This window comes from Aethalodelphis obliquidens, unplaced genomic scaffold, assembly GCF_003676395.1.
Source record: "Aethalodelphis obliquidens isolate GAN/ISIS:26980383/991018 unplaced genomic scaffold, ASM367639v1 scaffold19, whole genome shotgun sequence".
Taxonomy (NCBI): domain Eukaryota; kingdom Metazoa; phylum Chordata; class Mammalia; order Artiodactyla; family Delphinidae; genus Aethalodelphis; species Aethalodelphis obliquidens.
In genome coordinates, this window is record NW_020837963.1 from 3,545,256 (window position 1) to 3,569,538 (window position 24,283).

At 37.2% G+C, this 24,283-nt stretch overlaps 1 protein-coding gene across 10 annotated transcripts in view; it reads right to left on the minus strand.

Annotated features, from left to right (window-relative positions):
- Positions 1 to 17,929, minus strand: part of PIAS2 (protein inhibitor of activated STAT 2) — a 91,443-nt gene extending 73,514 nt beyond the window's left edge. For 4 of the 10 annotated variants that reach the window (XM_027118429.1, XM_027118434.1, XM_027118432.1 and 1 more), the window contains exon 1: positions 17,741 to 17,916. In XM_027118429.1, coding sequence (XP_026974230.1) covers positions 17,741 to 17,764 — 24 coding nt within the window. In that variant the 5' untranslated portion in view covers positions 17,765 to 17,916. Of the gene's footprint in view, positions 1 to 3,378; positions 3,423 to 5,686; positions 5,776 to 11,910; positions 12,003 to 17,740 lie in introns of those variants that run through there. The other 6 variants (XM_027118426.1, XM_027118425.1, XM_027118423.1 and 3 more) reach the window with 6 other exon arrangements.
- Between the last annotated feature and the right edge of the window lie 6,354 nt (positions 17,930 to 24,283).

Sequence of the window (24,283 nt, forward strand, 5' to 3'; positions counted from 1 at the left end):
ATAAAGGATACCTATCAGAAATCAATAACAAATATACTTAAAGATGAAACACTGGATCATAAAGACCTATGAAATACACATTATATTGTGTCATTTAAAAGAATTCCAAAGAACCTAGACAGTAAAAATCTTAAAAGTAACATTAACAATTTACAAATGATAGAACTTTTTATATTGGAAATAAAAGAAAATCCACTGAAAAATCAGACCCAATAATAATCAGTCAACAAAACTTTTTGAATTTTCTGTACATCAAATAGGTTTTCAAATGACTTATCAGGGAAAACAGTATTTTTTTAAATGAATCTAGTTAACATAAGGATATGAAATGCAAAGGTATAAATTTAAAAATTTTTCAAGACCTACATTAAAAAAACTGATAGTACATTTTTTAAAAAACCTTGAATAAATTAAGGAATATATTATGTTACTAGGCAAAAGTAGTAAATGCTGAAAAGATGTCAATTCTCCCCAACTTAAGTTATAAATATAATAAAATTCCAGTGAATTTTGACAGATCAAACTTACAACAAAGAATTAAATAAAATACATAATATGACATGTGGTGATGAACACAATGGACAAAAATAAAGATGGAAAAAGAAATGAAGTGAAGACGTAGAGGATTTGCAATTTTAAAGAAAGTAGAGCTCCCTGAGAAGGTAACTGAGTAAGTAACTGAAAAAGTAATAAAGCATCCAAATGGATATCAGAGAAAAAGCATTCCAAGGCACAGGACACAGCAGGTGCAAAAATCCTGAAGAGGAAAGCATACCTAACACATTGAAGGGAAAGTAAAAGCCCATCACTGTTGAACCAGAGTAATCTAAAGGAATGAGTATTCAGATAGCAGAATGATGAGCAAAGAAAATGACAAACCTGGGGAGGGAGATAATTAACTGGATAAAATTATAATATCAAATTTGTGAGGCTAAGAAAAGATAGAACAAAAGTGCTGGGCAAAATGGCATGCATGAAGAGTGGTAAGCAGTTTAAAGTGTTCTACAGGCAAGGAAGGAAAAGAAAGTAATTTTAGATATACATACATATATTAAAGTTTCAAGAGAAAATTCAAGAAAACTTCAAGAGTCTGTGAGAAGGCAAAAAAAAAAGTACTAATTTCACAACTAGTAAAATGGGGAAAACATGAAAAAGAGGGAAGGAAAATGAACAACCCAAAAGACAGCAAGAAAACAGATAGGGAGACAAAACCCAGCAAAAGCAAGATGCTCAAAATGAAGGGGTAGAAATAAATGCAAATATGTCAATAATTCCAACAAAAAAAATGAAATAAACTTCCCAATTAAAATAGCAAGATTAGGGGATATCATTACAGAAACCACAGCATCAAAAAGATAATATGGGAATACTAAGAACAACTCTCCACACATGAATTTGGCAACTTGGTTGAAATGGATCGATTCCTTGAAAAACACAAACCACCAAAACTTACTCAATATGAAACTGATAATTTGAATACCCATCTCTAGCTATTCAGGAAATTTAATTCTTAATCTTAATTTTAAAACTCCAAACAAAAAGAAATTACCACACACCCAGATCATTTTATTGGAGAATTCTACCCAACATTTAAATAAGAATTAACACCAATTCTACATAATTTCTTCTGGAAAATAGAATATGAGAGAAGACTTCCAAATTCATTTTATGACGCTAGTATTATCCTGATACCAAAACCAAACAAAGACAGTTCAAAAAATAAAACTACAAACCAACATCCTTCACGAATACAGATGCTAAAATATTTAAAGTATTAGCAAACAGAATTCAGCAATATATAAAAAGAATTAACACCAAGACCAAACGAAGCGTCTATTCCAGGGATACAAGGTTGGGTCAATGTTTGAAATCAATGAAGTACACTATATTAACAACTAAAAAAGAAAATCACATGATTATGTATACATAATCTTTTATATATACAGCAATGAAGAAAAAAGCATTTGACAAATTCAGTGCCCACTCATGATAAAAATTCTCAGAAAAATAGGAATAGAGGAGAACCTCCTGAACTTGACAGAAAGCACCTACAAAAAAATCTAGAGTTAACATACTTAATGGTGAAAGAATGAATACTTCCCCCTAAGATTGGGAATGAGGCAAGGATGTGCTGGAAGTTCTAGCTAGTGGAATAAGACAACAAAAAGAAAAGACATAGGGGTTGAAAAGAAAAAAATAAAACCGCCTGTATTTGCAGATCCCAAGGAATCTGCAAAACAACTACCAGAACAAATAACTGAGTTCAGCAAGGTGGCAGGATACAAAACCAACACACAAGTACCAATCACATCTCTATATACTAAAAAGAACATGTGAAAACAAGTTAAAAACACAATACTATTTATAATCACTCCTAGGAAAATGAAAATACATATGTTTAAAAATATAACAAAACATATACAGGACTTGTTTGCTGAAAACTACAAACACAAATGAAAGAAGCCTAAAAAGATCTAAATAAATGGATTCTTTGTGGATGGGAAGACTCAACAAAGTAACAATATCAGTTTTCCCTACATTGATACAGATTTAACACAATTCCTACCCAAATCTCACCAAGACTTTTTATGGATATAGATGAGATTATTCTAAAATTTACATGGAAAGGTAAAGGAATGAGAAGAGTTAAAACAATTTTGAAAAAGCATAGAGAGAGAGGAATCTGTCTATCCTATTTCACAACTTAGCTCAGTAATTAAGACTGTATGTAGTATTAGTAGAGGGATAGACATAAAGATCAGTGGAACACAACAGAGAACCCAGAAATAGACCTACACAAATACACCCAAATAGTTTTTGGTGAAGGTGCAAAAGTAACTTAATGAAGGAAAGACAGCCTTTCAACAAATGGTGCTGGAGCAACTGCGCATCCATAGACCAAAAAACGAATTTCCACCTAAGTCTCACATTTTATATAAAAAATAACTCCAAATGGATCACACGCTTAAATGTTAGAATAAAGCTGTAAAACTTAGGGGAAAAAACACAGAAGAAAATATTCAAGATCTAGGGCTAAGCATAGAGTTTGTATACTTGACACTCAGAGCAAGATTCACAAAAGGCATAACAATAATATACTGAACTTCACCAAAATTAAAAACTTGTGCCCTTGCAAGACCCTGCTAAAAGGATGAAAAGACAATCCAACAAAGGACTAGTATCTAGAATATATTTAGAACTCTCAAAACTCAACAGGAAAAAAACAATCCAACTAGAAAAAAGGACAAAAGACATGAAGCGACATTTCATCAATGGGGATACACAGATGAAAAATAAGCAAAGGAAAATATGTTCAGTATCATTAGCCATTAGGGGAGTGCAAATTAAAACCTTACTAAGTTATCACTAGGTACATACCAGAATGGCTAAAATCAAAAACAGTGGTAACACCAAATGCTGACAAGGATGCAGAAAAACTGGATCACTCCATACATTGCTGGTAGGGATGTAAAATGGTACAGCCACTCTGGAAAACAGTTTGGCAAGTTCTTAAAAAACTATATGCACAATAATCATACAACCCAGCAACTGCACTCCTGGCATTTATCCCAGAGAAATGAAAACTTATGTCAAAAAAAAAAAAACCCCTATGCACAAATCTTCATAGCACTTTTATTCATAATAGCCAAAAACTGTAAACAACTCAGATGTCTTTCAACAGGTATATGGTTAAACAAATCCATACCATGGACTACTACTCGCAGTAAAAAAGGATGACCTACCAATACATTTAACAACATGGATGAATTTCTAGAGAATTATGCTGAGTGAAAAAAACTGAACCCAAAAGGTGACAAACTGTATGAGCCCATTTATATAACATTCTTAAAATGACAAAATCATAGAAGTGAAGAACAAATGAGTGGGTCCCAGAGATTAAGGGGATGGAAAGGAAATGGGTGTGGCTATAAAAATAATAATATGAGGGATCCTTGTGGTGATGGAAATGGTCTGTATATTGTGTCAGTATCAATACCCTGGTTGTGATATTGTACTACAGTTTTGCAAGACATCACCAATGGGGGAAACTGGGTAAAGAGTACACAGATGTCTCTGTATTACTTCTTAAAACTGTCAGTGAATTGACAATTATTTTAATAAAAAGTTTAATTTAAAATTACAAAGACCAACACTATTACAGCAGATTAATTTTTTAATTCAATAGCATGACATTCACAAGAGATTAAAATAAAAGAACACAAAAATGTAGGGGAAGGGGGAATTTTAAAAATCAGGCAAAACTAGCTGACCAAAAATAATAATAATAATAATAGGTATGTTAATATCAAACAGTAATATGTAATACAAAAAGCATTACTAGACATAAGGAGTCATTACACAGAGTAAAAGTTTCAATTCAACAGCAATATATGATAAATTTTCATGTACTAATAATTTTAAAATGTATTTTAAAAATTGAAAGAAACTACATGGAAACTGAAAAAATAATTCTAGTAAAAGACTAACATACACCTGCTCTCTAAAAAAACAAAGATATAAGATTTGAACAACAGAATTAACAAGCCTAACTACTGGACATATATAAAACTTTGCACCAACAAATAGAAAATACACATTCTCTTCAAATACAAAAAACTGACCACAGTCACAACAGATTTCAAAGGACTGTATCATACAGATCATGCTGCCTAACCACAACACAATTACAAATCAATAACCAAATTAACTAAAGGATCACCCATATGTTTGGAAACAAAACTTTTAAGTAACTCATAAATTAAAGAATTCATCCCTTGTGTGATGCAGGGAAAGCAAATACATAGAAATTCATGATCATTTAAGCCTGTCAAAGTGTTAAAAGTTAATAAGCAAGGTGTCCAACTTAAGAAATTAAAAAAGGAATAGAAATAAACCCAAAGTAAGTATAAAAGAAAGAAAGAAAGCAGAAATTAAGTAGGGGGAGGATACATTAAAGAGCATAAAAAGGACAAAAATTTGATTCTTTGAAAAGCTTTTTAAAATTGGCACTTTTAGCTTTTAAAACTCATCAAGAAAAGGGGAGCATTTAAAAAAAAAGATAAGGACAGTAACTACAAAATAAGAGACTAACAATTTAATGCCATAAATTCAAGAACGTGAATGAAATGGACAACTTTCTATAAAAGTATAACCTACCAAAACCAGTTTGAAAATTGAAAATATGAGCAATCATATAACCAAAGCAATTGAATCAGTGATTAAGATGTGTCCCACAAAGAAAACAGTAACAATTCTACAAGTGAGTTCTACCAAACACTCAAGAAACAAATTATTCTAATCTTACATAAACTCTTCCAGAAGAAAGAGGAAAAGTATATATATCTTTTAAATTATAGGTCAATATTACTCATTATTAGAAACAAAAATCCTACATTAACTATATTCAAACTGAGTCCAATAATGGAAAAAAGGGACAGACCAGGGCTGACTTTATACTTGGAACACAAGGTTGGTTTAAATATTAGAAAATCAATCAATGTATTTCATCATGTTAACAGGTTACAGAAGAAAAACATATGATCCTTTCAAAAGATGCAGAAAAAGCTTTTGATAAACTTCAACATCCATTCTTTTTCTTTTTAATTAAAAAGCTAATAATAGAAAGGAACACCCTTAACCTGAAAAGATTATCTACAATAAACCTACAGCAAGCAGCATACTTAACTGTGAAACTCTGATAGCATTCCCTTTAAAATCAGGAACAAGATCAGGATGCCCCCATCACCGCTTCTATTCAACATTGTACTGGAGATCCTAGCCAGCACATTAAGACAAGAAAAAGAAAGAAAAAAAAAGCATAAGAATTGGAAAGGAGGAAGCAAAGAGGTCATTATTCACAGATAGATCTGTCCACACAGAAAATCCTAAAGAATTCTATACACAATTTATCACAATTAGAAGGATAGCAAGGTTGTTATACGAAGTCAAATTGTACTTCTATACACCAGCAAGGTAGAAAATATAATTTTAAAAGATACCATTAATGATTTGATACAAAAATAAGGTACCTAGAAATAAATCTAACAAAATACTTGCAAAAGTTTATCTGAAGAAAATTATAAAACTTTATTGAAAGAGACTGTAAAAGACCTAGATAAATGGATACTACAATGTTCATGGTTAAGAAACTTAATAACAAAATGCTAGTAGTTCCCTTCAAACTGGTTTACAAATTCAATGCTTTTCCCATCAAAATCCCAACAGGTTGCATGTGTGTATCTATATAACTTTAAAAAACGATACTAAAATTTTATGGAGGAGCAAACCAGCAAGAAATTCCTTGAAGAAGTACAAGGCAGGAGGACCTGGCCTACTTCTGTGTCCCTCAATGACTGACTAGACGGTTTCACACCAACCCTCCCTATGAAAACTTTAAAAACTGAACATAATATAAAAAACATCTGTTTGAAGACAAGAAGCACTACAAAAGGCAGCAAGAACCTGGGAGGCCAAGACCATGGAAAGAAGGGAAGCCTAGAAAATGGAGTCTAATATTTGATGCCTCTTTTCCCCTGGAGATAACTGCCAATGGAAAAAGGGCAATTGATAAGTTAAGAAATCCAGCAGAACTTTGAATAGACTTATAGGGCTGGGAAAACCAGAAGATATTTGCAAAATATAACCTGCAAGTCCCGGTATCTGGGATATATAATAAACTCCTACAAATCAGTATGAAAAAGACCAAATATAAAAATGGACAAAAGACTTGGCAAACCACCTCACAAAAGACATCCAAATGGCCAGGAAGTATATTAAAATTTCTCATTAGGGGAATTCAAATTAAGACCACTAAACATCCACCAAAATGTCTAAAATTAAAAGGGTGGACGAGAAAGGACAAGGAAAAACTAGAACTCTATTATTTTGCTATTGGAAGGGAATGAACAAAACACTACAATTATATACAACAATAAGGATGAATCTCGCAAACAAAATTGAGAGGAAGAGGTGAGACACAAACAATATACACGTAATATAGTTCCATTTATATAAGGTTCAAAAAATAGGCAAAACTAGTCTAAGATGTTAAAGTCTGGCCAGTAGGTATCTTTAAGAAGGAAGAGGTTAGTCACTGGGAGAGGACTCAAGGGAACTCTCTAGGGTGCCAGTAATGTTCTATTTCCTGACCTGCATATGGTTATATTGAGAAAATTCATTTAGCTGTACTCTCATGATCTGTGTACTTTCTTTCTATACATATGTATGCCCTATAACAATAGAAGTTTGTTTTTACAGAAGCTGTACAAAGTTACAGTAATTAAAACAATGTGATGGTGCGGTTACACTAAGAGACTAGAGTCCAGAAAGTATAGATAGATCCAATTGTATAACAAAATCAGTAAGAAATAAAATTTTTTTTTTAAAAACCTAATACAAACATGGGCAAAAGAAATGAATAGAATCCCAGAAGGGGTAAGAACAGGTTAATCAGCACAGTAAAAGATGCTCAAACTCATTAGTAAAAGGAAAAAATTGAAAACTAAAAGGTGATATTTCATACTCACTGGCAAAAACTTTTAAAGCCTGATAAAAGTAAGTATTAGCAAGAAAGCTAAGGAAACCTCTGTATTCCTGGAGGGAGCAAATACTGATACAATCCTCTTTGGAAAATAATCTGGCATTATCCAGTACTGTTGAAGATGCGAATATCCTTAAGTCCCAGCAATGCAATGCTACTCCTAGAGTTTCTACAGTGAAACATACTGTATTAAATATTCACATTAAATGAGATCAATAAAGACTACAAATAACACCATATCGATGCAGATTAAGTTTGTTCACAAAGTTTTATTTTGCATTTCAGAGCCTTTTGGATTTCAGAAGTGTAGATAAGGAAAAAAAAGGAAACTACACAAATTTCCAACGAGAATGGATAAATTGGTATTTATACAATGGAAACTCAAAAACAATGATAAACCAAAACACCCCAAATACATACAGCTTTTATTCAATTTGTATAAAATTTAAAAACACACAAAAACAAAAAATTTGTATATATAAAATGTGTGACTTATATATATATAATTTTATATATCTATGTAATGTGGATGTGATCAGGGAAGGGCACCCTGCTGACCTAATGAACTATTTCTTAACTTGGGTGGTGAGCACATGCATGTTTATTTACCTACATCTTACCTGTTATAAACAACCTTTTGTACCTATTAAATAATTTAAATATTTAAAATTTTCAAATTAGCATGATATACCCAAATACATAAACCACTATTAACCATTACGAATTCTGAGAAATGACTCAAGAGAACTTTTTTTTTTCAAGAGAACTTTTTGAAGGAATTAGTATCCTAAGAGAGTTCAAGGACAGGTTGCTATTTTTAAAAAAAGGGAAGAAATAAAGAAAAGAGGATAAAACTCTTATAAATCAAAAACATAATTACTAAAATAAATTCTATGGAAGAGTTCTAAGTCAAGGAAACATTCCAGAATGTAAACAAATAAAATGTAAATCTTGGAAATCCGATATTCACCTGTCAAGAGTCTCAGAGAAAATAGGAAAAAAATTAACAAAAAGAAGATAATTTCCCAGACCTGAAGAGGCTTACATCCGAAAAGGTCCCACCAGAAGGAATGAAAAAGGCCCACAACTAGACACATTTCACAACACCAAAGATAAGATCACCATAAAGACTGTAAACAAGGTTACCACAAAAGATAACAATCAGATTTACAATGGATCTCTATCAGCAATATTGAGTGTTTTAAATTCCCAAAGCAAAGCTTTCAACATTCAAAAGGAAAAACTGTATTACCAATTTATAATTCTGTATCTAAACTTTCAATGAGGAACAAATGCAAGCCATTTTCAAACATTCAAGAAATTAGAAAGTCTATCACCAGCATATCCTTTCTAAAACAACTACTCAAGAGGGGTGTAGGGGGAGGAAAAGACTGGGAGTTTGGGATTAGCAGATACCAACTAGTATATATAGGATGGATAAACAAGGTCCTACTGCATAACTCAGGGAACTATACTCAATATCCTGTGACAAACCAGAATGGAAAAGAACATGAAAAAGAATATATACGTGTAACTGAGTCACTTTGCTGTACAGCAGAAGTTAACACAACCTTGTAAATCAACTATACTTCAATAAAATTAAAAAAAAAAAACTACTCAAGATTACATTCCAGTAAAATCAAAAAGAAGTCTAAAAAAGAGAAAGACATGAGATCCAAATAACACACCTAACCCAGGAGTGCAATGTAATCTCAGGATGACAGATGTATAGCAAGATCCAGAAAGCAAGCTGCCCGAATTACAAAAAAAGGTTGAGAGCTCCAGAAAGCCCATCTTCAAGAAAAGTTCAATGGCTACAAGATGAAAACACATTGTACTGGGTTGCCAAAAACTGCCTTCAGGTTTTAAGTAAAAATAAAAGACACATTTTTCATTTTCACCAGCACTTTTTTTTTTTTTAAATAAATTATTTATTTATTTTTGCCTGCGTTGGGTCTTCGTTGCCACACGCCGGCTTCCTCCAGTTGCGGCGGGGGCGGGGGGGGGGGCACTCTTAGTTGCAGTGCGTGGGCTCTAGGCACGCGGGCTTCAGTAGATGTGGCACCAGGGCTCAGCAGTTGTGGCTCACAGGCTCTAGAGCTCAGGCTCAGCAGTTGTGGCGCACGGGGCTTAGCTGTTCTGTGGCATGTGGGATCATCCCAGACCAGGGCTCGAACCCATGTCCCCTGCCTTGGCAGGCGGATTCTTAACCACTGTGTTACCAGGGAAGTCTCACCAAGCACTTTATTAAACAACATATTCACCCTTTTGTTCCACTACCTTCTGCCATTCTTCAGGCAACTTCATAATTCCATCTTCCCAAAACTTTTTATCTTTTTAAGCAAAGAACTGTTCCAGATGCCTTTTACAGTCTTCCAGGGAATTGAAATTTTTTCCGTTAAGAGAATTTTGTAAAGACCTAAATAAATGGAAATCAGAAGGTGCAATGTCTGGTGAATACGGCGGATGAATCAGAACTTCCCAGCCATGCTGTTAACAGTTTTTTTGCCTGGTCATCAAAGAAACACGCGGTCTTGCGTTATCCTGATGGAAGATTATGCGTTTTCTGTGGACTGATTCTGGATGCTTTTGGTGGAGTGCTGCTTTCAGTTGGTCTAACTGGGAACAGTACTTGTTGGAATTAATCATTTGGTTTTCCAGAAGGAGCTCATAATAGAGGACTCCCTTCCAATCTCACCATATACACATCACCTTCTCTGGATGAAGACCGGCCTTTGGTGTGGTTGGTGGTGGTTCATCTCCCTTGCCCCACAATCTCTTCCATTCCACATTATTGTACAGTATCCACTTTTCATCGCCCGTCACAATTTGTTTTAAAAACGGAACGTTTTCATTACGTTTAAGTGGAGAACTGCATGCAGAAATACGGTCAAGAAGGTTTTTGTCACTTAACTTATGTGGAACACAAACATCCAAGTGATTAACATAATCAAGCTGGTGCAAATGATTTTCAGTGCTTGATTTGGATATTTTAAGTATGTCGGTTATCTCTCGCATGGTATAATATTGACTGTTCTCTATTAATGTCCCGATTTGATCTCTATCAACTTCAACTGGTCTACCCGACCGTGAAGCATTGTCCAGTGAGAAATCTCCAGCATGAAACTTCGCAAACCACTTTTGACATGTTCGATCAGTCACAGCACCTCCTCCGTACACTGCACAAATCTTTTTTTGTTTCAGTTGCGTTTTTACCTTTCTTGAAATAATAAAGCATAATATGGCGAAAATGTTGCTTTTTTTCTTCCATCTTCAATATTAAAATGGCTACACAAAAATTCACCAATTTTGATGTCTTTTTTTAAATGCACGCTGATATGACAGCTGTCATATACAAGCTAACAAAATTGTTTCGAATGAAGTTAAAGATAACTAAGTGCTACCAGAGCCATCTTATGGAAAAAAAGGAAAGAACCTTTTGGTGAACCCAATATTAAAGTTTAAAAGTGATTTCCATGAGCTCTCCACAATCATGCAGGACTTTATTATATTTCTCCTTTAAGGAGCCGAGGTTTAACAACACAGAAGTTCCTCAACAGCTCCACACTACTTGGCTCTATAGTAACTAATACTTATATCAGCACACATATTACAAAGGCTGGTTATTAGTATTCAATTTCTAGAATCTTCCTGTAGAAGCACAGAGAAGTTTAGAAGAGTTATAAACCACAATATAAATGCTATAAATCTTGACAACGTAGTATCAATAGAAAATTAAGGCTAGAATGGGGAAGAAAGGTGGAGGCTGGGAGAAACAAAGGGAAAAAGATGGGTGCTAAATCCTCTTTAAGACTGGGAACTAAAGAGATAGTGTCTAAAACTGATAGGTCAAGAAAGAGAAATTTAACTGTTACAAAAAGATTAAAATAATCAACAGCAGAATTAGGAACAAAAATGTAACTGGTAGAAATCAAAGTGCTAGGGCAGGTGGAAAATGAAATGACCTAAATTTCTTATCTACTAGGGAGTCAAGCAACAGATACTGTTTATAGAGTTGAAAGAAAAATCAATATATAGAAAGACATGCTTTATTTTTGAGTTTTGGAATTAACCTAAAAAAAAAAGAAAAACTAAGGGAAAAAATCCCCACTAAAGGCAGTTATATAAAGATTTAAGAAAGAACTTTTACTTTTCTTTCTGGATTTTTCTGCATTTTCATTCAAAGAAAAAAAGAATGAAAGAAAGAAAAAGATGAAGAAAAGAATAAGAAATTTTAAATATATTATTAAAGCCATTCCCAGATTGGGGGAAAAAGGTCAAATAATTTGTCTAAGGTCATACAGTTGAAAACCATGCATCTCCAATGCTAATATCAAAAAAAAACCCAAAGAACAAACAAAAAAACATACCTTCTGTGGCATAATCTAGATCTGCTTTTTTACTGACTTGTATGAATAACCAAATGGAGAACTCCGAATGTCTGTTAAGTTTATATTGTTCTCTGCAAAGTCACAAAAACAAAATCTTATTCGTTTCACACCATTTTTCCAAAAAGTCTAGGGAAATGACCATGTTACTAGTGGGTTCAAAATGAAGTCAGAGGATAGTTTGGACTATGATACCAATTGATTCCACATCACTTTTACTTCAACTTCAATTCAACTGTGAATTTCTTAAATTCAGATTCCTGAATAAAAACAGACTAGCTGTCAAGACAAGTCAATGGGGAAAGAACTGTCTTTTCAACAAGTAGTTCTGTGAAAACTGGATATCCACATGCAAAGGAAGCTGTATCTCTACTTCACAGCATAAACAAAAATTACCTCAAAATGGATAAACAATCTAAATATAAAAGTTAAAACTATAAATATAAGCTCTTAGATGAAAACACGAATAAATCTTTGACACTGGATAAGGCAACGGTTTCTTAGATTTGACACCAAAGGCATAAGCAACAAAAGAAAAAACAGATAGAATTAAAAACATTTGTGCTTCTAAGTACACGATCAAAAAAGTGAAAAGATAGTCCATAAAAAGGAAGAAAATATTTGAAACCATATATCTAAGAACTTGTAACTGGAATATATAAAGAACATAAACAGTAATAAAAAAGCAAACAACCCAATTAAAAAAATGGGCAAAAGGTCTGAATAGATATTTCTCCAAAGAAGATATACAAATGGCCAATAAGCACATGAAAAGATGCCCAACATAGTTAGTCATCAGGAAAATGCACACCAAAACCGCAGTGAGATACCACTTCACACCCACGTGGACAAGGATGTGGAGAAAGCAGAACCCTTATACACTACTGGTGGGAATGAAAAATGGTGTAGCAGTTGGAAAAGAGTTGGGCAGTTCCTCAAAGACTTAAACAGAGTTACCACATGACCCAGCAATTCCACTCCTAGTTATATATCCAAGACAATCGAAAACATATGTCCACACAATACTTATACACTTGTAGATAAATGTTCACACCAGTCAAAAAGTGGAAATCACCCAAATGTACATAAATTCATAAATGGATAAACAAAATGTGGTATATTCCATACAATGGAATATTATTCGGCCATAAAAAAGAATGGAGTACTGATACATCTACAAGAATGAACCTGAAAAGATTATGTTAAATGAGAGAAACCAGACACAAAAGGCCACATGTAAGATTTTATTTCTATGAAATGTCCAGAATAGGCAAACCCATAGAGACAAAGTAGCAGATGCTGAGAGCTGGGGGAAAGAGGGCATAGGGAGTGACTGCTAATGAGCATGGGTTTCTTTTGGGGTGATGAAAATGTTCTGAAATTCAATAGTGGTGATGGTTGTATAACTTTGTGAATAGACCAAAACCACTGAATTGCACACTTTAAAAAGCTGAATTTTATGGTATGAGAATTATATCTCAAAAAAAAATTTTTTTAAATAGACTAGCTAAGATCCAATCCAGAAAAACAAAGGCAAAAATGCTGAGAGAAGAGAAACATTTGGAGAATTTGTTAGAAAAATGCCACCTTTATCAGAAAAGATATTCACGTTTATCAGAGGGAGGGTGCAGACCTAAAGAGCAAACGAACACAAAAATGTCTACCACATCTAAGAATATCTTGGTTTACTGACTATAAAAAATTATCTATTTCATTTTAAATTAAATATTTGGTTTTGAATGTGCTTTCATAGACATGATCTTAAATGAAGTCCTCCTGGAAATTTAGTTGTATCCACTAATAACAGCTTTGAATTACATGGTGAATTCTGTTAACATCTATCATATGTATTAGTCTATTTCTTTGCCCAATAGTTGGCAGCTTGGAGGGATGAGGACCTCTAACCTCAACACTCCCCTTCCCCATTAACTTCCCATTCTCCCTATGTATCCCAACAGCACCCGAAGATGGCAAGTAAGGAACCAAACCCTCAAGCCTTCTAGGCAGAAAATCTTCTGTTATAGAATTATTTAACCCTCTTATTAGATCTTCCGTGTCTGGCTTACCAGTATCTATTAAGAAAGTTACTATCACTGGCTCTTCCACTAGATTCCTGCACACACATTGACTCTCATTCTCTGACACGCACAGAGATAATAAACTCTCAATGCACAAGAGAAAGAGGATGAGGAGTACAGGAGAGACAGCCTTAAAAAAAAAAGTTAGTACAGTAGATCCCCCCTCCACTCCCACACTGGAGAGAAGAAGGAAGAGTGGATTAACCAGGCTAAATTGTAGCAGGGACCTTTTTAAGGACTGCACCAGAAGGAGTATTGAAATTATGCAACTGGAGGAGACAAGGGTAGAAAGCTGCTCTGGTTGAAGAAGAGGTGAGGGACTTCAGACTCCAACTACTCTGCCTCTCTTCCACCACTGTGCTTGGCACTGCTGGAGAATATTTTGGAGGAAGAAAGCAGGGCAACAGTGACAGAGGCCTAGGCCACCAGACTGCATGAGCTTGTCCCAGGTTAATTCAATAATTAGTTAATTCACAAACTCCTAACAACATAAATGTTTTAAACAAGCCACCACTGAACTGAATAATTTCTTCTCTAGTACCTTGAAAGCTTCTAATACCTGATGCACTATTATACTCATCTTTGACTATACACAGCCCACAATTGCCCTTCACAGAGAACTTACCCCTTCCTTTCCCTCAACCCATCAGGATGATCTTGTGAGTCAGGTTTGTATGATGTGACTCTTATCTTCTGGCTATAGATAATCAGGACAGAAGTGGACCCTCACCGATCCTCTCTCCCAGAAGAAATGAAGAGAGGTGTGCTGGTATTCTACTGGTCACTTGAACCGAAAGCAGCAAAGTGTAGGGATGCCATATTCTGCTGTGACTGGACAAGATCTCTGGTACTGGCCCACAGGGAAGTCTCAAAACACTGAAATTGTCAGGCAACTCCTCTGTCAGGAGTTGCCTCGTCAAATAACTCCCCTCCCCCGAGCAAAGCAAAGGCACAGGAGTCACTGAAGCACAGTGAAGATGATCTTTCCCAAAATTCCAGACCTCCAGTACAGGAGACGCCGGCACTAGCCAGCAGTGACCTGCTCTGGTTATACGGGCTCCTAGGAAGTGGCCCTGAATGATAACGGACAAAGATAAAGGAAATCCTCTCAGCGGCATTATCAGCAGCCAAACCTGGCATTCAGGTCGGCTGGCCATTTCTTCTACTGCCAAGAAGTTAGCCAACAAACCAATGCCCGTGATTTTTCCTGGTCCTTCAATTTACTTCAGAATATATTCTGTAGCAGAGACCATTTAGAAAACCCTCGATGTTTCTTCCCCTTTTCCTCCTTTCTAATTAGATTTTTCTTCAGTTGTCCAGTTTTCCCTACAATATTATATATCATATAAGCAGGGTATTGTTTATCATTCAGTTTAGTTCATAAAGTGCAGGATGGTAGCTAGGAGCACCACGTGGACCCAAAGGAAACTGAACAGAGCAGTAGAGCTTAGACCCTAAGGAGCATTCACTCTAAAGCTAGACCTCCGAGGTTAAAAATCCCAGGTCTTCCAGTATTAGCTGTGTAATCTAGGTCAGGTTATTCAACCTCTCTGTGCCTCAATTTTTCACAGAATTGTTGTGAGAACTAAATAAGTATGTATGTAAAGTGCTTAAACCAGGGCCGGGAATATAATAAGCACTTTCTTATAATGGATATCTGCCATCATCATCATCGTCACGATTTGCAATGGGGAGTGGGGAGAGCTACAGCACATCTTTAAGTGTAGAGGATGCTACTGAGCAGGTAAGGCAAAAACTGGGGTGGATAACTCTTTCAGCATTTGCACAGCCCATACCCTTCCCTCCTCTGAAAACTCTCCCCAGTTAAGTCTCCTAACTATGGCAGAGGAGCTATCTTCCAGCAAGTGCAGGGAGAAGAAAAGACAGCTGATTTACAGAAAAAGATGATGAAGCTGACCCACAAAACAAAATGGTAGGGAAGAGAGAGGGGTATGGGATGGAGACAGAGGATGGAGGGAGTGGGGAGGGAAGGGGGAAGAAGGGGAGACAAAGAGAAAATCTTGGTTTCCAACTACTTTCCAGTTCCTGATTCCACTCCAACCTAAGCAGTGACTGCCCTTTCTGCCCTATACCAATAAATAAATTCTTCACTTTTTATTAAGCTTTGACAAACGACAGAAAAGTCTAACACAAGCCCTGGAAAACTTTTCATCAACAAAAAAAAAAATCTTAGAAGAGATAAAGTTATATAATCCGTTACTACACAAAACCCAAGACAATACTGCAGATATAAATAACTACAAACTTCAGTATTCTCAACCCATCCTAAACCTAATGCATGAATTTACACAGGTGAGGCTCAGGCCTGGTTGTTTCAAAAGCTCTACAGGTGTTATAACCCCTACAGCTGAGGCTCTGACACTAACACCCTTACACTTACCAATATGAACACCCTTTACCTACTATCACGGTTCTCTGTGTAAACTAGCATAGGGCATAAAATGCATGAATATACTTTTCTCTTTACCGGGAATTAAATAATTTTTGAAACAGCAAGAGAGAAAATGGCAGGCATTATTCGAACTGAAGCAATTTACCTTTAGATCAGAACAATGAATACGTTCTTTTGCTGATGTTCACCAAACCAGCCAGGTAACCAGACAACATGCTTCCCCCGCATCCCATCCCTCTCCAAAAAACAATAATAAACATACAAACTGAATCTTTTACCAGATTTCTTTTCCTTCTTATTCGGAAACAGTAATGCTAACAACACGTCCATGGTTGTGCAAACTGATTGCAGTTAACTTAATTTCAAGTTCCTCTTCATCCCTTTTTTGAAAGACTTTTTTTTTTTAAATCAGGGTTTCCGATCTTAAGTATCCCATTTATGCCGCCAGTAATTCAGCGATCCATAAAAAAATCTGGCTCGTTTATCACAATTATGTCTCAGTTGAGGGCTTTGAAGGTTATCACCCACGGGAAAAATATCTTTTCCGTCTAACCCCAACACAGCGCATTTCAAACCTCTACTATACAAAGGTAAACAAAAATAAAGTTGTGATCTTGTTCGAAAGGCTAGGGAGAAAAAATTTTCAAGTGCAAAACGAGTTCACAAACCTCATGACAACACGGACTTTGCGGAGTTCTTACCATGGCACTAAGAAAATACCAAGGTTTAAGGCCGATCATTGAAGGCAGGGTTCCCAAAAGACCACGCTTCTCCCCAAGATGTTGAGGAAGCACTGGTGGGAGGAAGGGGCCTTTCTCGAGACAGATCTGACTAAGAGGTAGCATCACCCACAGAAGAGAGAGAATTCCTAAAAGCAACTTCACGTTTCAGAAGACAGCTTCCCACCAAGTGAGTAGCCCGTAGACTTACGAATCGCCAGACACGTACACCCCTCGCGAAGGTGGAAAAGCAAATCCTGCTTCCCACCTCACCTCTTAAAATAAACGGGGAAGTTGGGTCCCCACGAGCCCCTCCCGAGAGCGGCCCCGGCGCCCCGCGCCAGGTGTGCGGACCCACCGACCGGCTCACCTGGTCCCCAGGCCCGCCACCACCGGGTGGCACGGGCTTCCTCCGCCGCCTCGCTCCCCTCCCCCGCCCGCCCGGGCGCCCGTTGGGACGCGGGCCGGGGCTCGGAGCTCCGCCAACCGGTCCCCGCGAAACAAGAAGGTGGCGGCCGGCGACGCTGCGGCTTCCCCGCCTCGCCTCCCCTCCCCTCCCCTCCCCCGCGGCCTCCGCTCTCCACTCCCACGCCCCCGCTTACCCTCAACTCCTCGAAATCCGCCATTTTATACCACCCGCGGGCGCCGCCGCCGCTGCCGCCACAGCACCCCCTCCCGCTGCCGCCAACGACACCGCCGCCACCACGGCCGCCGCCGCCGCCTCCAGCACCATCCTGCACTGGGAGCCGCTAAAGACGCCGCGGCCGCCGCCGCCGCCGCTGCCTCCGGGCCCGTCACGTGACCGCCGCCGGAGCTCCGCCCCCGGCGAGCGCGGCCCCGCCCTCCAGGCGCCCCGCCCTCTCTGCCAGCCGCTTTCCGCCCGCGTCTTCCGCCAGCCCCCCAGGCCTGCGGCTCTGGCCTCGCCTGAGTCCCCGCCCCCTCCCGCTGCCTGCCCACCTCCCGCACGCCTTCCGGCACTCGGCCTTGTCCCCGTGCAGCCCTCAGCCCGCGGGTGCCTCCTCGCCCCGGCGCGGAGGCCCAGCCCCAGTCCCTGAAGCGCCCTCGCGACTGCAGCGTTACCCGCGGGACTGGAGGAGGGCCTGGGCTGTGGGAGGGACGGAGAGGAAGAAGAGATGGCCGGGACTCGTGACGGGAACATTTACAGTGCCCTTCCCCACGGTGGCTGTGGACGGAGGGAGCACCCACAAATAAAGGCATCCCCCGGAGTAGTTGTGGCGAAACAACCTAAATATGGGTGTTGGATAAGCTATTGTTCTGATCTAATGGGGCAAGGTTGGTGAGACCTCTTTGGGTTGATAATATCCTCAGTACTAACCTGGCTGGTTCTTTCTGACTTTGAAGGGCGACTGAATGTCAAGGACTGCAGAGTTGAAAGGGTTGGGGGAGGGAAGTTGGAGAAGTGAAATAGGAGAGCGCCCAGAAGGACCCTGATAGAAAGTCGAGGGATCAGGGAAATAAGATAGCTGGGAAAAATGAAATGTCAGAGGAAGAGAAGATGGAAGGAAGTTTCACGGCACTCCTTACTTGCTGACAAAGGATGAGAAGATGCTGAGTTAAGCTGGTCAAAAAATTCGCTGGACCAAATCCAGGGTTCAAATTTCCTTGAAGAGGTGGATGGAATCCATTTAAGACACCTAATGTTGATCCCTGGGCCAAGAATAGTTTACCACTACACCTCTTCGCCTAATTCCTGTTCATCCTTCAGCTCTCAGTTTAAGTGTCACTTCCTCAGAAAGACCTTCCCTAAACCCACATGCCCCCATTTTAATTCAGATCCCTCTCTGACTGCTCATAGGATACGAATATTTCCTTCCTGATATTTTTCCATGGTAATTACGTAGGTCTTTGTGTGATTATTATATAAATAATTATCGTTTAACTTTTAAAAGTGTTTTTAAACCCGCTAGACTATAATGACTGACAAATGCTTGGAAAACTGTGGGCCTCTCATTGGTTTAATGAGTAAAAGAATGAACAGTATCTAGAGTAGGTTCTAATTCTGGCTTTCCACCATTAACTTTAGCTTGGCTTTTTCTTGATCTTGGCTTATTCTCCTTAGACCTTGATTTCCACCTCAGTAGAGTTTAACATTGTTCAACAGACATTAAGTGAAGGCCAATGTGAGCTAGGATCTTCTGGGGAATAAAGATTTATAGAATACAGTACAGCCCTTCCACCAAGGGGCTTACAACCCATAAGAAGCACCATGCATGAAATACTGAGTTTAGTTTCTAAGCACCTGTCCTGTTAATCCTTTCTCTGCCAGTCTCTGAACCCATCAATCCTCTTGATCTCAACATCTCTCTTTTCCTTTCCACTGATTTCTTCCTCTTTCCCTATATCCGTGTTCAAGTCTCCTAGATAGTTTCAAGCCACCTTTCTTCTTTTGCCAAGAACACATCTATTTTAATCACATTTCTTTGCTCCTTTACACTTTACCTTAACCTTTACTGAAACTATACAGTCTCAAAGAAAATGAACAATGAATTTATCTTTTATATTCCCAATTTTTTAGTCTGGAATTTTTAAACACAAACAAAAGTTGAAAGCATAACAATGAATATCTGTATACATTCCAACTAGATTCAACAGTTATTAGTATTTGAACAATTTTTATTAAGGCATAAATAACATATAGGTAAATCCTCCTATCTTAAGTAAACTCTTCAATTAGTTTTGAAAAATGCTTATCAAGATACAGAACATTTTCATCACTCCAGAAAATTCCCTCCTGCCCCTTCCCAGTCAAACCTCCCACCAGAAATAACCAATGATCTGATTTCTAATACTGTAGAGAGAATTTTAAAATGAGGGAAACATTTTAAAATGCTATTATAGCCTCAATGCCAAAACCAAACAAAAATTAATTTTCCTATCTAACTTATAAGCAGATTTTATGCCAGTAATGCAAGGATGGTTTCACGCTAGCATATATGTTAAAGAAATTGGTAATTTGATATAACTCAGCAACTAAGAACAACCAAAAAATCTGGATTTAGAAAATCAGAAGCAAGTGCCAAATGTAAGGAGTTAACCAGTCAAAATCTTAGAAGGCAGTGTTCTAGGCAGTTAAACTGAACATTTATCCTGAGACATTTGACAGTCCAAAAGTAAAATCTATAAACTGAGCTATGACTTTTGCAGGATTGCTGGGCAAGAGAGACATAAATCTAAATCTAGTGCCACAGAAGAAGCAAAGTCCAATAAACACCCCCCATATTTAATACAAGATCCCGTAGGGTAAAGATAAACCAGAAATAAATCAGCACTTCCACAAATTGCGTTCAGGTTTTATAGCAATCAGGAAATCTCACTCCTTGAATACTGAATAAACAGATCCTAGAGTGGTACTCCACAGACACTGGGCAGAATCAAACAAAAATTCTCTCCAGATGAAGATATCATTAGCCCAAACCTCAAATTAACCTACATAAAATTTTACAAATTAAATGACCAAACATAATCAAAAATCAGAAAAAGACTGCAATAAAAGCAAGCTTACACAAATAAGTAAATAAACAAACCTTGAAAAAATAATCTAATAGAAACTCTAGAATTGAGATGTTTAAGAACCCAATGGATAAGTTTATAGGTATATATGTATATTACACATGGTTTAAGAGAGAATTAATAACAGGAACGTGTTAGAAGACTATTTAGAATGAAGCTCAGGGAAACAAAAAGATGGAAAATGCGTAAGAAAATATTAGAGACATAGATTTGAGACAGAAGATAATGCCAGAAAAGTCTAACAAATGTTTAATTGGAGTCCTCAAAGAACAAAAAACCAAAATGAGGCAGTAGCAATATGTGATGAGATAAAGTCTGAGATTTTTCAGACCGATAAAAAAAATCACTATAGGTAAAGGGTTAACAAAACCTTTTCCTGTCTACATAAGAACTTAACCTTCAGCTAATTTTCTAGCTCTGTTCACCAGGAAACATGATAGAGGTTTATGATAAAAATGACCTCTGATTAGTAAATTGCCTCTGGACCAGGAGGAACTATAAATGGTCTACATTTATAGACCTGATGGGGATACCATACTTGGGACTTTTCTGAGTGAGTTAAGTTCACCAGTAAAATATAGCAATTTTAAATCTGTATGCACCTAATGACATGCACTTAATGTAGCGTACAGAACTACAGTGAGAAAATCCACAAGTATAGTGAAGCATTTTACCATACCTATCTCAGTAATTGATACAAAAAGCAAACAGAAAATCGTTAAAGATATAGATTTTTGGAACAACATAATTAACAAATTTGACCCAGTGATTACAAATAATGTGCAGAAAATGCATTATTTTAAGTACATATGGAATATTTACCAAAATTGAGCATAATAGAGTAAGCCTCAACAATTTTAAAAATTGTGATAAAATATACACAATATAAAGTTTACCAACTTAACCACTTTTAAGTGTATGATACAGTGCCGTTAAGTATAGTCACGTTACTGTACAGACATCACCACCATCCAGCTCCTGAATTCTTTTCATCTGCAAAACTGAAACGCCATACTCATTAAACAATAACTCCCTATTCTTTTCTTCCCCCTGGACCCTGGCAATCACCATTCTGCTTTCTTCATGACTTTACTCTAGGTACCTGATATAAATGGAATTATACAGTATGTGTCTTTTTGTGACTGGCTTATTTCCCTTAGCATGATGTCTTCAAAGTTCACCCATGATGTAACATATGACAAAAAATTTTCTTCCTTTTTAAGGCTGAATAATATTCCATTGTATGTATACACCGTATTTTGTTTATCCATTTATCTGTCCATGGACAGTTAGGTTGTGTCTTAATCAGGCTGGGGTACTAAAACAAAATACCACAGAATGTGTGACTTAAATAGCTAACATTTCTCACAGTTCTGGAGGCTCAGAAATCTAAGATCAAGGTGCCAGCCTTTAGTGTCTGATGAGGATCCACTTCCGGGTTTACAGATGACCACCTTCTTAATATATCCTTACATTATGGGGACAGAGAGCTCTGGTTTCTTGATCTTCTTATAAGGGCATTAAGCCAATCCTAGGACCTCCACCCTCATGACCTAAGCTAAATCTAATTACTGCCCAGAGGCCCCACCTCCAAATATCATTGCATTGGGGATTGAAGCATCAACATATGGGTTTTTGAGGGACACAGACATTCGGTCAACAGCAGGTTGCTTCCACCTTTTGATTATTGTGACTAATGTGAACAAATATCTCTCCTAGATCCTGCTTTCAATTCTTTTGGGTATATACCCAGAAGCGGAATTATTGGATCATATGGTAATTCTATTTTTATTTTTTGAGGAACTGCCATACTGTTTTCCAAAGCAGCTGTGCCATTTTACATTCCCACCAGCAGTGTGCAAGGGTTCCAGCTTCTCCACACCCTCATCAACAGTTGTTATTTTCTGGTTTTTAGTAGTAGCCATCATAATAGGCATCAGATGATATCTCCTTGTGGTTTTGATTTACATTTCCCTAATGGTTAGTGATGTTGAACATCTTTTCATGTGCTTATTGGCCTTCAGAATAACTTCTTTGGAGAAATGTCTATTCAGTCCTTTACTCATTTTTACATCCCGTCGTTTGTTTTTTTTTGTTTTCAAATTTCAACAAATTTTAAAGGATTGGAAGCTGCTACAAGTCTATTTTCATTTGCTCTCTATGACAAAGATTGTCTTGAAACAGTGTTTTATCATCTCTCAGGTTCTGATGAGATATAATAAGCCATGATGATAGTATGTACCCTTGATATGATGTGATGAGAATGGCCCTTTATCTCTGTGATCTTTCTCTCAAAAAACACACAACCCCAGTTGAATCATGGGAAAAAGTATCAGAGAAATCCCAATCAAGGAGCATTCTACAAACCACCTGACCAGTATTCCTTAAAAGTGTCAAGGTCATTAAAAACAAAGAAAGTCAGAGAAATCATCACAGCAAAGAGAGCCTGAGGAGACACAACAACTAAATATGATATGGTATCCTGGCTAGATTCTGGTATAAAAAAGGACACGAGGCAAAAACTAAGGAAATCTGAATAAAATATGAATTTTAGTTAGTAATAATGTCTCAGTATTCGTTCATTAGTTGTGACATATATACCATATTAATACAAGATGTTAATTACTGCATAGGACAGGAAACTCTACTCAATATTCTGTAACAACCTATATGGGAAAAGAATCTGAAAAAGAATGGATATATGTATATGTATAACTGACTCACTTTGCAGTATATCTGAAACTAACACAACATTGTAAATCAGCTATACTCCAATGTAAAATAAAAATTAAATTAAAAAAAGATGTTAATAATCAAGGAAACTGGGGTATATAGAAAGGAACTCTGTGCTATCTGCACAACTAGAATCTAAAACCTATTTTATTTATCAAAAAGTTTCAAAATTATATTTGTCAATGATAGAAAAGGACTGGTTACTTGATTTTTAAAATATAATTTTCAACTTTTGAATGATTGCAAAAATGCAAAATATCTTGTCAATAAGAACTTGAAGACATTGTCATTAAAATGTCTTGATCAAGAAGTACAGACAGGGCTTCCCTGGTGGCGCAGTGGTTGAGAGTCCGCCTGCCCACACAGGGGACACGGGTTTGTGCCCCGGTCCAGGAAGATCCCACATGCCGTGGAGAGACTGGGCCCGTGAGCCACGGCCGCTGAGCCTGCGTGTCCGGAGCCTGTGCTCCGCAACGGGAGAGGCCACAGCAGTGAGAGGCCCGCGTACGGCAAAAAAAAAAAAAGTACAGACAATTCAAACATTAAACCTGCCCATAGAAGTGCTCTTAAACTCTTCACTAAAACTTCTGAAATTTTTTATTTGGAAGTTTTATGCAAATTTAATATTTTATATTTTCCTTAATACTTTAGTATTCCACTCTTTCTTATAATTATACGAAAAAAATAATGAGCTTTTTAATCAAGCTCCATATAGATATTCCTAAATCCTCTCCAGTTTATTAACACGCCACAGAATTTTTTTTTTTTTTCCTGCGGTACATGGGCCTCTCACTGTTGTGGCCTCTCCCGCTGCGGAGCACAGGCTCCGTACACGCAGGCTCAGCGGCCGTGGCTCACGGTCCAGCCGCTCTGCGCCATGT